Genomic DNA, 14,247 nt, shown 5'->3' on the forward strand with positions numbered 1-14,247 from the left:
ACAAACAAAGATTAAGGCTCTCTCTCTCTCTCTCTCTCTCTCTCTCTCTCTCTCTCACACACACACACACACACACACACACACACACACACACACACACACACACGCTTTTCAGACCTATCTTGGAATCTGGAAACAGAACGAAACATAATGCATGTTACTCTGATGTGTCTCTTTTTTGACGCGACCTGTCCCATATCACTGCTGTTGGGTGAGTTTTCTGCTTAGTTTTAGATTTGTTAACTCTTTGTCAACTGTCCTTTGAATTTGATTTGGGCTGTAATAGAAGTCTGGCTGAATTTCCCTTTAATTTAAATTCACACATTCCAGTTCAACATTAAGATATATTCATTATTGTAACCGTGGTAGTATTTGAAATGGTTGAAGTTTGGTGCCATCTGGCGGTACGACCAAATACTGCAACAGACTGCAAATCAGAACCTTTATTAATGTCTCCTCCATCATATCAAGTTGCATGCGCACATAAAGTCCGGAGTAAACCTTACTACATTGATTTCTGCCAACCAGACATACTTCCACATTACATACATGTCACTTTGAAGCTCTTTAACTTGCATCAGGAACAATTGAGTGTTTGATTTCAGCATATAATATTCACCTCAGATGGTTTCTAGGAAACCTCAGAGCCACTGACTGCAGTGTGCAGTGATTCAATGACATCAAACATGTTCAGATAAGTTTTACATATGGCAATTAATACAAAACAGTCATGACATAACAATGACCACTGTCATCTGACATGATGGGGGTTTTAGGGTCTGATCTTGAGGCCCTGTGTGGCACTGGGGCTTGAGCAATCTTGGCATTTTTCTTAAGTGTGATTACAGTCTGTCCCTAATTGTATCCAAGTGTTTTAGCTGGCTGGTATTTTACCATTTTTCAGTTACCATGCATAGACAAGAGAGGAATAATTCTACAAACTTTGAATGCAACCTGGGGATTTTGCAGAACTGTCCAACCTAAACATTTTGTCTGCTGAGGTGCTGATTCCTGCTTGTTTTAAGAAATATGAACCTATCCTTAAAGCATGGACATGGAGCCAGGAGTTGCTTTGCCTGGCTTGGCATAAGGACTGGAAGCAGGGAGAAACAGCTAGCCTGGCACATTAAAGATATTAAAAAATATATATCCCCCATTACATTAAAACAAAACATTAAAAATCCACCTTCCAACCTCTCTACATTATACTAATTGAAACAAAACAAACCAAGAAGCACTAAGAGTAAGAGTAGAAATAGCATCCAAATACAATCACCTCCTGACTCCAGCTCTATGCTTATATACCAAATACATAACATTTATGTATTTCTAATTATATTAATTTATCCATTTCTACTTACATTTATCCATCGTGTGGTGTGCTGCAGTGAATTAAATCTGTCAGCTTTATCCATCAATAGTCAGAGGGTGGACTCAAATAGGGGTTGAACTTGAATCTACTACTTTTGCTGAATTCAGGATGGCAGCACCTGGTGTCCATCTCAATGAAATCTTGTGTGCTTCAGTGGTAGATATGTTGGCTGCAGCTGAACAGATGGAGGCAAATGCCTTTTGCTTTTTTAGATCAGTTTGAGGGCTTCACTGAACAAATTGGAGACTTACTGATCCTGACTGACACAGAAACTGATGAAGCTGTATTCATGATCTTCATGGAGACATTACAGCCTCTGAGGCTGCAGGATCATTTGATGTAGGGCTGCAACAGCAACACTGGTCATACCAGCTCGTCAGGAACGGGCACATTTTGGTGAAGTGACTCTGAAAGACTCAGAGCTGATTTACATGACTCAGCTCTGTCAGTCAGAAGAGAAACATAACTGTGAGCAACGGAAAACAAAACTTAACCAAAGCACATAAATACGATAAAATGAAAATCACACACCCATCCACATCATAACATTATGTGGTGACGGCAAAAACAAAAGAGAAACTGGAGTTACCTGCTGTGTTTGTATTGCGAGGTGGTCAACTCAGGTTAGTGATGAAAGCTCACACCCTTAGCATGTAGCTACAATTCTCACTTTCACCATGCAATTTGTCTCCCAGACGAGCTCCTTATGTCCGTTCCCTCTCTTTCAGTTGGCAATCAGTGCTGTAAAATTGTGGTTGCATACTAATAACTACACTTTACTTCACTGGGTTCTGTTTAGTTTCGGAAGTTAAACACTCAAATGCTGATTATTCTGTCATAGATTAGTCTCTAATGGCCAGTGATTAAGTCGCAATCACAAAGATTTTAGTCATTTTTGATTTGGCCACACCTATAGTTACTAATGTCTTTTTTAATTTAATGATTTTATACTACAGTGATGCCAGTGACATCACTACGTGTTTGGAGGTTTGCTCTGCAGCAGCTCACTGCTGCTGCTCCTCCGTCTTCCACCACCCCCTGCAGCATTTTTAGCTGATTCACTGTCAAAATGATGCTAAAAATAACTATAGTTTTGTAGATGCATTTTTGATGAATGATAGCAAGAAGTGCAAAGTGCACTGCCAAACACATGGCATTTCCTGTGACACAGTCAGTTTATGTTTTGCCAGTTAAATGCTTTTAATGTGAAGCTGCTGCAGTAGGAAATGTCTGCATTTACAGTAACTTAATACAGCATTATTTCCAAGAATGTCGCCACGATCAGGACTATTAGCCCAAAGTGCCAGTTTGAAGACATTTGGCATAGGATGACCTCTGAATCAAGATTTCTTTATTTTCCTGCATGGGAAGGCAGATTTCCTGCTTCAAAGACAAAGAATAATAACATTGGCAAATACAAGAGGGACTGGTAGCAGAGCTGCCCAGCCTCTAATAACATTAATCCAAATTCTTAGTAGAAAATAGCACTGGCGTTGGTATTTTAAAATTAGAATTTTCATTATTTTCCACACATGTACATCAATAAATGTGAAATTGAAAAAAAGAAAAAAAAAGCCATACACATTAATATACACACAACATTGAAAAACTGAAACAGCAAATAATACATACATACATACATACATACATACATACATACATACGTATATATTAGGGAATAGCTTTCAAGGAGAGATTAATGCAGAACTTGACAACTGTAACTGTATGCATGTCAAGGAAAAAAAAAGTGCTTCAAGAAGAGCTTCTTTCAAATTGGTGGGACCCATTTCTTAATGTTTCCCATTATTGCCATTTAACATACTAATCTATTCAATACAACCTAGGTAATCCACTGAACTGTGTAATGGCATCGTGTTTTTAAGCCCTGCTATCACTGCTTGAATCCACTCTGCAACAGCAGGGGCCACATCTCAAAGTTCTCTACAATATTACAAAAAAACCTTATTTGATAAACACAATAAACTTGCACAGCTTTACAAAATAGAGGATCAATCTTTGCTGTAAACATTTATTTTGCATGTAACATTTTTTCTTTAACTTGGCCCCAAAATAACACACTCTATCACACTCTCAATACCCTGTGGAATTGTCATGAAAGGAAATACAATGAAATAACTTAAGACATCATCATCATCATCATCATCACCATCATCATCATAAAGACTTTTAAACCCAAACACACAGGTACACTAGCAGTAGCCACAAAGGCCACTTTTTTACAAATGATTAGTCCTCTGTTCAGTAGAGATGAGCTGTGACGGTACAGTCTCACCATCACTTGAAGATTCTTCTGTTGTTGCTCAAGGCCTCTGTCAGCTTGGTTTGCATGATCTCCTTGGTTGAATATAAAGGCAGCTCCAGGAATGAGTAACATGTATATGCCTCAGGGTAGTACTCGTCATACAAGAGACCCGGGACTTGTTTAACTCGGACTGTCATCTTGATCTTTTCCATGCCAAGAATAGGCACCCTTTCAAAACCAGTCACAAACCCTAGTGGTGGAGGGGAACAAGGTTGTCTGTGAGTTTCTCACTGTTCGACTCAGACATTCATAATGTTATGGCTGCTCATTCTAATGAGAACAGCTCTTTTATTGATAAAAAAAAACATTTCTGTAAAATATCATCTACTCTGCAAGTGTGTTTTCCTACAATAGAATCACCAGGCAGCAAGTGTACAGAACAGTTAATGCAAAAACATTCACAAACTATCTTGACTGAAATTGCTATGAGTGATAAAAAAGTACTGATAATTGACTTAATTATGCTCCAGTAGTTTCAATTTATACTGCATGTCTAGACTGTTTCTATGTTAAAATCCGGTACAATACTTACAAAGGACAGCTTTCTTCTGATCCTCATTTAGTTCATCAAAAACCTCCCAAAAAATCTGTATGGTGGGATGGCCAACATGGTATCCTCCCTCATAACCTGTGTTCTTAATTACAGTGAAACAGACTCTTAGAATGACTCCTGGTGCAGACAGTTAGAAACACTGGTACTGTTCAAATCAAGCACGTCAGGATGTGATAAATCTGTTGTAGTTGCAGAGAAAATGATACCATGAGTTTACCTGTTTCAGCTTTTCCCAGTCATGGAAGTCTTTTCCCACCAGCACTTCCTGGAGCTCCTCTGGCCGAAACAGGTTCACCAGATCTCGTTCACACACCTGGAAGAAGCCGCGCTTGAACTCCTCAAACACACCCTCCACTGATGCGTTGAAGACATGATTCACATAGGCATCCACAAACTCCTTCCTGTGTAGCAAATGAAAGTTTCAATTCAACAAATAGGTTCATCTGTCAAACTATTAAATGCTTTGTTCCAACTTATTTCGAGCAAGAAATGAAGTGTGAGGTAAAACCAGGTTTTTTAGCCAAGAAATTCTATTACAGATTTGATTTGTAGTCAGATGGCCAGTGTCAAACAACCTGATTTCAACATTGCTAAACAAAAGAAATGACAACTGACTTTCAGAGGAGTGAGTTGGTCCTCCCTCATTGGTCATCAACAACCAGACAGTGGAGACGGTTGACATGTTTATACTCCTTGGCATTTTATATATATTGTCAACTGACAGAAGTCTTCCTGTGGAACTTGGTAGATTCGTTTGCTCATCTACAAAACTCATTTGTGCTGTACCTAAAGGGGCCTCACTCTTTTCCTCCCTTTGATCACATACTTGGCAGACATGATGGACGTTTTTTTTTTCTATGCAGATGACACACAATCATATCATCTTGTCGTTCCTACTGAAAGCAGCCGTGTAGCTGTCCTCAAGAACTGCTTTGAGGATATTAAGTGATGGATGACTTGTAACATTCTCCTGTTTAATTAACAATGAAAGCATAAATAACTGTGTCCAGGTCAGCTGCAGAAAGAAATGACTCAATTATTCATAATATACAAGTTTGATATCTCTACAAGGGGTCAGATTCTTATTAACTGTTACAGAGAAGACTCAATAACCCCTTGTACTTGGTAGCTGTGTAACTTCCTTTGTTTAAGAAGGCTGAGTCCAATAGTTTCATAGTAACAATGGATCAGATGATTCTGTGTATCGTGAAAGGGGTCGCTTGTTCTGACAAACACAGAGACTTATCACCAGACTCGCAGTTCCTCTCAGCTCTGCAGAGGGTTACAGCCCCTTTTAGCTTTAGCTTTTAGACTGTTTTGTTTTCCTAACTCACACCTTCATTGTTTTGGCTGACATTCGTTGCTCCCATGAAAGTTGCAAAAATTTGAGCAGAGTAATATATGCTTTGGTCCTTACTTATTTTGACTCGTCACTGGCTTTCCAGGATTTTCAGGATCAAGGTCAACGTTTACCCCATTCCAGGTGATCTGTTGATCAAAATGTAAGATAGAAGAAGGTAGTGATAGCAGTGCTTTATTGATAATGGATAAAATGATCATGGATTGTCAGTTAGACATTATAAAGAGAACAATTAACAGAAGCCATCTGTGAAACACCTACCAAAAAATCCATGTACAGGTTTTCCAAGTCATCATCATTGCAGTCTTCCAGGATATATTTCAGACTCCTTGAAACAACAAAAGGAATCAAATTTACGATATCAAGGAGGCTGTACAATGTTTCCAGTATGCTATGACCAGAAAATCAACCTAAAACTAAAATCTGTGTGATTTATATATACATGAATTCCTCTTACTCTCCAACACATGGGCTGAATTCTATCATATCCTCCAGTGAAGGCTTTACATTAAGCAGCTTCTTGAACAGGGCCAGTGAGAAGGGTAAGTGTATGATGTATTGGTTGTATAAAGCCAATCCACACAGAACTCCAAGCTGGAAGTATCTCTGGTCCTCCTGTGTCGCCTGGTGCTGATGGTAGAGACAATTTATATCAGGAATCAGAAATCTTTCTTATTTGTTTATGATGTAAGACCTTAAGATCAGAATTGAATATTGGCTCACTGTTATCATCAGGAGGGAATCTATTAAATACAGTGATTTCTGAGGCTATTGTTCTATATGAGGATGAAGTCTTACGTTGGAAGGGAACCATGCCAGCGTTTCCGAGTCATTGAACATGAACATCCTAGATTCAGCTGACACCATCTCATGAAACACTTCGTAAAAGAAGTCTTTTGTGCAGACATCACTGATTGCAAAGTTTTCATCAAAATAAACCTGGAAGACAAAATGGCATGAAGTTTACCTGCTGAAACAGTAGCTTATACAAGAGTAACTAAACAACAACAATGCAAGCTTTTTACAATGACTTGGCCAGGCTATCAGATCAAAACTAGATGTATTACCACAAGTGGCATCTTGTAGTCACTGTTACTGGCAGCAGCCAGTTGTTCAAAGGTGTCCTCTAAAACCGATGCTCGCCTCAGGTTCAGTCCAAAGAACTCGTCTTGAGGCAGTGGGAATAGATTTCGAAACATCATATCACGGATGATGTGATAACATACTTCGCACTGGAATAAAATAAAAGATTTAATTTCTTGTGTTGTGCAGCTGCCAGCTAACTGTATTAATCCATACTATAATAATGTGTGTAAAGGCTAGTTGGGCTAGTTGTCTGTTACCTTGGTGTACTCAGCATTCATGTCAAAAGCCATTTTCTTTGACTGTAGATCCATCACAATTGGAAAGCTACAGAGGATTAGTGGCTCAGCACGCACATTCTAAAAGGGAAGAAAAGCATACAGGTTCTTTACTTTAGCAGAACATTTATATCACAACCCATGAAGATCACAGATTCTTTTATGCGTTTTTTTTTTTTTCATGAATAGCTACTTTCTGAAAAGTGACTGAAACAAAGCGAAACTTGAATGACTTGCAGCTGTCATGAAGTGGATTTAATCTCATGCTTTACAGACACATTTCTTTAGCTCACAAACTAAGTAACAATGTGTTTTGTTTTTTTTTTACCTTGTGTTGTGACCGTGAACGCCAAAGCTGGACATCCTCACAAAGAAAGTTTTGGCCAATCAACATGTAAAAATCGGTTTCTGGTATCCGTCGAGGTTCTGCAATCCTGCTGTTGACCTTTAAAACAAGTGTTTTACTTATTAGGTTAAAAGCTTTTGTAGTGAGAGCGAGCCTAGGATCAAGTTGTGTGACATTTACACAACATATGGGTATCAACTGATGCTAACATTGTACATATACTGCAGGACGAGCAGCAGGTTTCTGACTCCAGAGTTGCGAGGTACCGGAACAAAGGACAGGATCACTGACAGGGCCTGCTTCCACACCTTAACATGTTTCTTCATGGTGGAAGGCGACTGTGAAGACCACCAGTCCCCTGGGGAAGACAACACAGAGATTTGCACACATTAATGTCAGTTAACATTTCACTCCTGAGCAAATGTCAAGGACATAATTCAAGGTTTGTTCCTGGTTGATTTGGTGACACCCGTGAGTACCAGTGTTACAGCAAGCAAAGTGTGATAATTCTCATTAGATGCAGCAGCAGTGGAATACTTTGTTAGCATTAGCAGTAACTTAATGCAGCTCTGATAGGGTGTAAAGACAGAGACCAGTACAGAGTGAGGCTGTTATCAATGAAATAAAACTGCACTGGATTGCATGCATGCATCATTCCCTGTGACTCTCTCATGCTTCCAGGGAGGAAAATCTGAATCTAGCACAGGAATGGCGGACTCCGCCACTACCAATAAAAATAAAAAGTTGCAAAAATGCAGTTTGATTTCATGAAAATCTCAAGGGCTATAACTTAAATGTACTGCATCTTAAAATAAAAAAAAAAAAAAAATACAGATTCTATGCTAACGCCACATGTGTGGTGGTGACAGTACCTATGACCTGGAGGTTGTCAGGAGACAAACTCAGTACAGCAGCAGCGACCGCCTCAGCAAGCTTTGTGCTGGCTTGTGGGTGTTTGTTTCTCTGGATGGCATGCAGGAGCTCATTGAGAAGCAAATAGATCCTCAGCCCCTCCACTCCTACTGGATTCTTATCAAGGGAAGGAAGCAAGCGCAGAACTGCAGCCTCAACCTGGCAGTTTGAAAAGGATTACAAGGGTCACACACCACTCAATGTGGGTACAGGTGTGTAGAGTTAAAGTGTCTGCATTTGGTCATTTTTTTAAAAAAGCCTCAGACAAGTTAGCAGGCATATTAGAAAGAGACAAAATCATACAGATTACATACACATCAGTTACATACCTCTGCCAAAACTTTGTCCTTTTTCACCAGTTTCTTGAAAGTAAGTCGTGCAAGTGACAAGTTCAAGCCAGAGTCCTTTCGTGAAGTCCGGAAATGTTTATCTTTGCTAAAAACACAAAAAACAAAACTTCACTACGACAATGTGACAATGTCTGCCATATTTCATCACCTTCCATCCAACAGTGAGCATGGCTAAACAGGAAATGTTATGATTTTCCAGAATAAAACGACTTTCATGCACACATGTACTGTGTTTACCTTTGCTCAAGGAAGCTTTTATTCACAAAGGATGCAGAGGAAAATGCCCTGTGGATTTCCCTGTGAAGATGAACATTTTCAGTCAATTGCACTGAGAAAACAGTGTAAGAAGCTTTCAGGGAATAATTAACATCGGGTTATTCTTCATGGCAACATACCTGAATAAACTACTACTGTGTTACACTTACTGTTTTATCTTTTTCCATGACTTCGAATCACACTGAGAAGTCCATTTGTCAATCATGTCTTCAAGACATTGCTGTGTTACACTGCTGACAGTGGTGACGCTTGACTCCTCATGAACGTCCTGTGAAAGAAACAAAGTGGCTTGATATTCACATTATTCCTCCTCCAGCCATCATGGCCTACACAGACTGCACTTACTGTTGGTACCTCATTAGACACGCATGTTGCAAATGAACAGTTTCCTCCAGCGAAGATGTTTTCAATTTTGGGATGATCAGCCGTGTCTGGAACAGTGATTGAACAGTGTAATCTCCTTCATAAATCCATTCAATGCATTCACATTATTTAATTCACTTATTAAAGAAACATAGTCACCCTGTGGCATTTGAACAGGTAGCGGCACAGACGGATGACTCTCCTCTCCACGTCCCAGCTGCCCTTGCTCTCCGCACCCAAAGGAGTAGACCCTCTTGGAGTCTGTCAGCACTAATGTGTGATGTCTGAGCAGATAACATATTACAACCAACATTTTTAATGTCGTCAGAGACATACTGTAAATAGACTGACTGCTGATTGTTGATTGCATCATCCTGAAACTAGCTCTGTGTACATTTTACAAGTGACTGCCAGACGATGTACATTAGATGTTGTAGTGAAAAGTTTACTCAGAATGCAGGTCAGATGCCTTCTTCAGTGTCTTCACGGTTATTGTGATGTTATGATGAAACACTAAACAGAATAAAATCTAAAGGTTCATAGTCTGAGATTAATATTCTGATGCAACTGTGCAAAATATGACAGTCAGCTTCTCCTCAATAGTCATGAAGTGTCTCTTTAGTTCACATTTAGTCTCTGGAGTTTATTTCTGTGTCATCTGGAACCAACTGAGAGACACTGAGTTGATTTTGATTTAAAAATACATTTTAACTCTCATCCTTACATGAGTAAAACTGCAACGATTGAAAGTAGAATTATGGCATTATGACAGGTACTGTACCGTCCACATGCGATCTTGATGACTTTTGCCCCCCAGAGCTCTGCAACAAGCCGAGGTCGCAGCTCATCACTGAGTGAGTTGTGGCCAAGCTGTCCGTATTGACCGGAGCCAAATGTAAACACTGCACCTGTCTGAGGAAGCAAACAGGTAAACATAGTTCAAAGTTGCAAAGTAATTAACGTTTAGAAATCTGTGGGATTAAAAATGTCAGCAGTTTTTTTTCTTAACAAAAAAGCAACATGTTGATAAATGGAATTCTTTTTCATTTTGTCCACTCTGCTCATTTGCACCAACAAATATCTTTGTATTAACCATGGATCCAGACTGCCACTACGTAAAAGGTGTCCTTCGTACCGATGATCCCACAGTGAACGATCATGAGTCTGCAGCTCTCCTCAGCTCTGTGGAGTCTGAGTGTCTTTCAGCTCATTGTTTTGGTTTTACCTGTAAACCTGTAACTTCACTGTTTGCACTCTCACTGCTCTCATTAGTGTCATTGTCAGCCACAAAATCAATGTCAAGACTTTTGAAAACAAAAATACATCTTTTAAACTGATATCTAAGCCTGATAAAGAGGGACTATCTAACATCTTGGTCTATTCCTCATGTTAGCTTTTGCAGAAAATTGGTATTTAACAATGCACACATAATAAAAATCCAATCCATAAGAACATTTAAACCTTTTCAATCATTCCATTCGTATATGGGTGCCGTTTGGTGAGAATTATTTTCTTCATATGTCTGCTCTCTTAGAGGTAGAATGGCTCTTTTTCCAGCAAAGTTGTTGGTTAGTGGATACATTATGAGACTGTTAAAAGTTTTCTGGTTATACAAAATGTGATATCAATACTGTGAGGAGGTACTAAAGAAGTAAGTGTCAGTAATTTAGTGTCAAGTAACTGTTACCAGCTTTCTTTGTCTAACCTTTGTCAGAGCAGCAGTGTGGTCTCTTCCACAGGAGATGTGAACCGTTTTCTTCATGTTCAGGCAATGAACAGGAGTTGGTCTATGTCTGTCTACAGAAAAGAAATGAAAAGTCAGGTTTTCACGGTACAGAAACAGCACATATTTGGATAAACATCAGGTTTCACGGCTGCTTTTTTTTTTTTTTACCTGTCCTGTCTCCCAGCCCAAGCTGTCCACAGTCATTCCTGCCCCAGCCGAACACACCTCCAGACAAAGAGGTGGCGAAGCTCTGCTCTCCCCCTGCGGCGATCTGAACCAGGGGGATCGCTGACAGAGACTGGAGGTGTTGGGGTGAACTGGCGCCGAGCTTCCTCTTTCCCAGACCCAGCTGGCCTCTGGAGTCCTGACCCCATGCATACACCTGACCATCTGTGGAGGCATCACCATGACTTTCTGATCTCACAGTGCAGTCTACAATAATGTAACCTGCTTTCTCAAACACTTCCCTTCCCAGCCACCACAGATGTATGTCTTGAACACAAAACATAGGGCTTTACCATATATAGTGTAAACATATGTCTATGCATTAAACCCAATGCATTGAATGCTGGAGGGCAGAGAGCTACACTTCTTGGCAAGAGCACAGGTAGCATGCAGTTGCTGGAGAGCATGAGGAAATATCCTTTTAACTCATCACATGACATGATCCACACCCATCTCTGTAATTGTACAATACTCTGAGCACCACAAATGAAACTATCCAGTGTTTTGAAGGTGGAAGGCCCAGACACAAAACTGTCCAGAGATCAGCAGTGCCAGATTAATTCCTCCTCTTCAGTTTACACAGAAGCTGCAGTCCACTATACACTTTACTGTACCTTTGGTCAGGGCCAGTGAGTGCTGGCTTCCACAAGCAACCTGAGAGACTGGTATGTTACACAGAGCTTCCACGGGCCTGAGAGAAGACAAAGAACAGCGCTCTGACACTTCATGACGGTGAATCCAAGTGAAGATTTTGCAACCACTGTGCACATGGACAGCAGAGCTTCTCCTTACCGAGGAAGGTAGGTGCGAGTCGTGTCCACACAGAGGACAGTGCCTCTGTCAGACAGCAGTGTGACCGCATCATCCTCACAGCTCACAGCCTCAATCTTCTCTGGATATTTCACAAACTCTGCAAGCAGCACACAGGCACAGGAACACAGCAGGTGGAATACACGATAACACGGTCTACAGGAGCTTAAAGTGAACTTGTTTTAGCAGAAACTGAACATGATGCTCACTCTGTTTTCCTCTCTCTCTTCTCCCATCTTCTCTCTCAATTGTACGAATGATGAACGAGTTTCCATTACTTTTGACGAAAGCCAGCACACTTTGACCTGCTGACAGATCCGCGATGTGGTAACCGAGGTTAAGGGAATGGACCCCATCTGTTGCTGTTCTGTCGACGGGTGAGCCGTCCTTTACCCGAAAGCCGCAGTGACTGTCCTCTCCCCACGAGTACATCCTCGCTCTGCGTTCCTCAGGAGCTACAGCTGACTTTTACCAGCTGAAAACGAAAGTGAAACTCAGCTGTCAGCGAGGAAAACAAAACCTGAGCGGGACCGTCGTGATGAAACGAAACAGGGTGGCACACAGACACAGCTGATCATTTCACCTTTAAATCCAGAAAAAACGAAAGAGAGCCTGCAGGAGGATGTCCGGCGCGGTGTTTGTCGACGCTTCTTGAGGATTGTTCAAAGAGCGCGCGCGTGTGTGCGTGTGTGAGTGCGTGTGAGTGCGGGACATCAGCTGTTTGCTCACCTTACAGGTGACTTCTCTGCCACTCCAAGTCCTGAAAATCTCTCCTTCAAACGTTTCTGTTGTTTTTATGTTTTATTTACACTCTTTTTATTCCCATTCATTTGATCGTATTCACTTCATTTTATCATCCTTCGCACTTTCCTCGTTTTGTCTGTCTTATCTGGTTTATTCTGATTTTGTAAAGAACGTTGTAACATCGTTCAGTGCTATATAAATGAAGTTTGTTATTATATATATGATTACAGGTATTGCTGTGGAGGCGGTTGAATGTGCGGATCGGTCATATGTTGTTTCGTTTCAGCAGTGGGGAAGAAGACAGGATCAGTGACTTTGAGTAAAAGCCAGTAATAGTCAAAATAAACAAAAACCCAAGAAGCTCATATGGAATAACCAAAATGCACTGCTGAGCTTCTGATACTGAGATCTTGAAGCGTGTGATTCACTTCAAAGATAATGACACAAATCGCCCACAAGGTGGAGGTAGAGACTGGACCTTTGTCTTATCTGGACTCCAGTGTGAGTGCAGGGGAAATATTAACAGTGGGGAGATGGAGGCTGTTTTGCAATTTATTTATCAGAATGTAAGAATCAATTAGAGATGACATTTTCACTTTAAGATCATGCAAATGTAATTCAAAGTAGACAATGACAGGAGAGAAGAACAGACAGGACAGCATGAAATGTGAAATACTGCCTGATAACATCTCCCTGTGTCCGTTAATCACCCTCTCCTCCCTCTCAGCAAGAACAATAACAATAGGAACAATAGGAAAACAATCATATTGGGATTATCCTGACAGACATCGAGACTCCAGTTTGAGCGAAGTAAAGTTTAAGTTTAGCTGAAAATAAATTCTTAAAATGATGAAGATGTGAGTTTTGCTAGGGTCTGTACCAAACAAGCGTGTTGCACCACCATGCTTCATTTATAATGGTTTTTTACTTTTTTACTTTCCATTTTACTTTTATGAGAAAGCTGCAGCTCCTGGGATTTGCGTATTGTGCTCGGCCATACTGCGATTTCAATAGTATTTCGATAAATTCTTCAGATGTGTTTCTGGCTTTCTCACACAGCAAAAAAAAAAAAAACACATCACAAGTGAGAGGAATCAACTGTGTGCACATGATTTTAAAATGTCTTTAAAGTGTCTCACTCTGTCCTGACCTCTTTGACCCCTGCAGAGCATCGCCTCAGACAGCCTCTCCTGTACACTGTTTTTACTGACTGGATGGGGCAGAATGTATTCCATTACAGTGTTTAGTTTCGTCTTAGAATAACTTGATGTTGCTTTCTTTTACATGACATTGAAGAAATGATTCCTGCACACATTGTAAACCCAGACGTTTGAGTGGAGTTATGCAGGGAATGACATGATTTTACCAAGCTACATGAACCAGTAAGAATGATAAGGGGTAACGTGTCTGCCTTTACAGCTGGACATTAACTGGTGGAGTTAGCATGGCTAGCAGGCTAAGCACAGCAGTACTCAAAGTTGTAAATCAGCATTTTGCAGTCATTGATCTCCGTTCTTTTGGACATG

The 14,247-nt window shown here is 40.4% G+C and overlaps 1 protein-coding gene across 1 annotated transcript; it reads right to left on the bottom strand.

The window, feature by feature from the left end:
- Positions 1–2,594: 2,594 nt before the first annotated feature.
- herc56.1 (HECT and RLD domain containing E3 ubiquitin protein ligase 56.1) lies at positions 2,595–12,409 on the bottom strand. The gene is made up of 23 exons (XM_076732078.1): positions 12,187–12,409; positions 11,960–12,077; positions 11,782–11,858; positions 11,111–11,332; positions 10,922–11,013; positions 9,998–10,128; positions 9,376–9,500; positions 9,208–9,284; positions 9,003–9,121; positions 8,815–8,874; positions 8,557–8,662; positions 8,188–8,386; positions 7,525–7,673; positions 7,298–7,414; positions 6,952–7,050; positions 6,676–6,840; positions 6,407–6,547; positions 6,066–6,232; positions 5,870–5,936; positions 5,666–5,736; positions 4,466–4,649; positions 4,228–4,330; positions 2,595–3,885 (listed from the first exon to the last, which is right to left on the bottom strand). Exons 1-23 carry the CDS (start codon positions 12,407–12,409, stop codon positions 3,668–3,670), a joined length of 3,030 nt encoding a protein of 1,009 aa, XP_076588193.1. The 3' UTR covers positions 2,595–3,667.
- Between the last annotated feature and the right edge of the window lie 1,838 nt (positions 12,410–14,247).

This window comes from Chaetodon auriga, chromosome 6 (genome assembly GCF_051107435.1).
Source record: "Chaetodon auriga isolate fChaAug3 chromosome 6, fChaAug3.hap1, whole genome shotgun sequence".
In the NCBI taxonomy this organism is placed as follows: Eukaryota; Metazoa; Chordata; class Actinopteri; order Chaetodontiformes; family Chaetodontidae; genus Chaetodon; species Chaetodon auriga.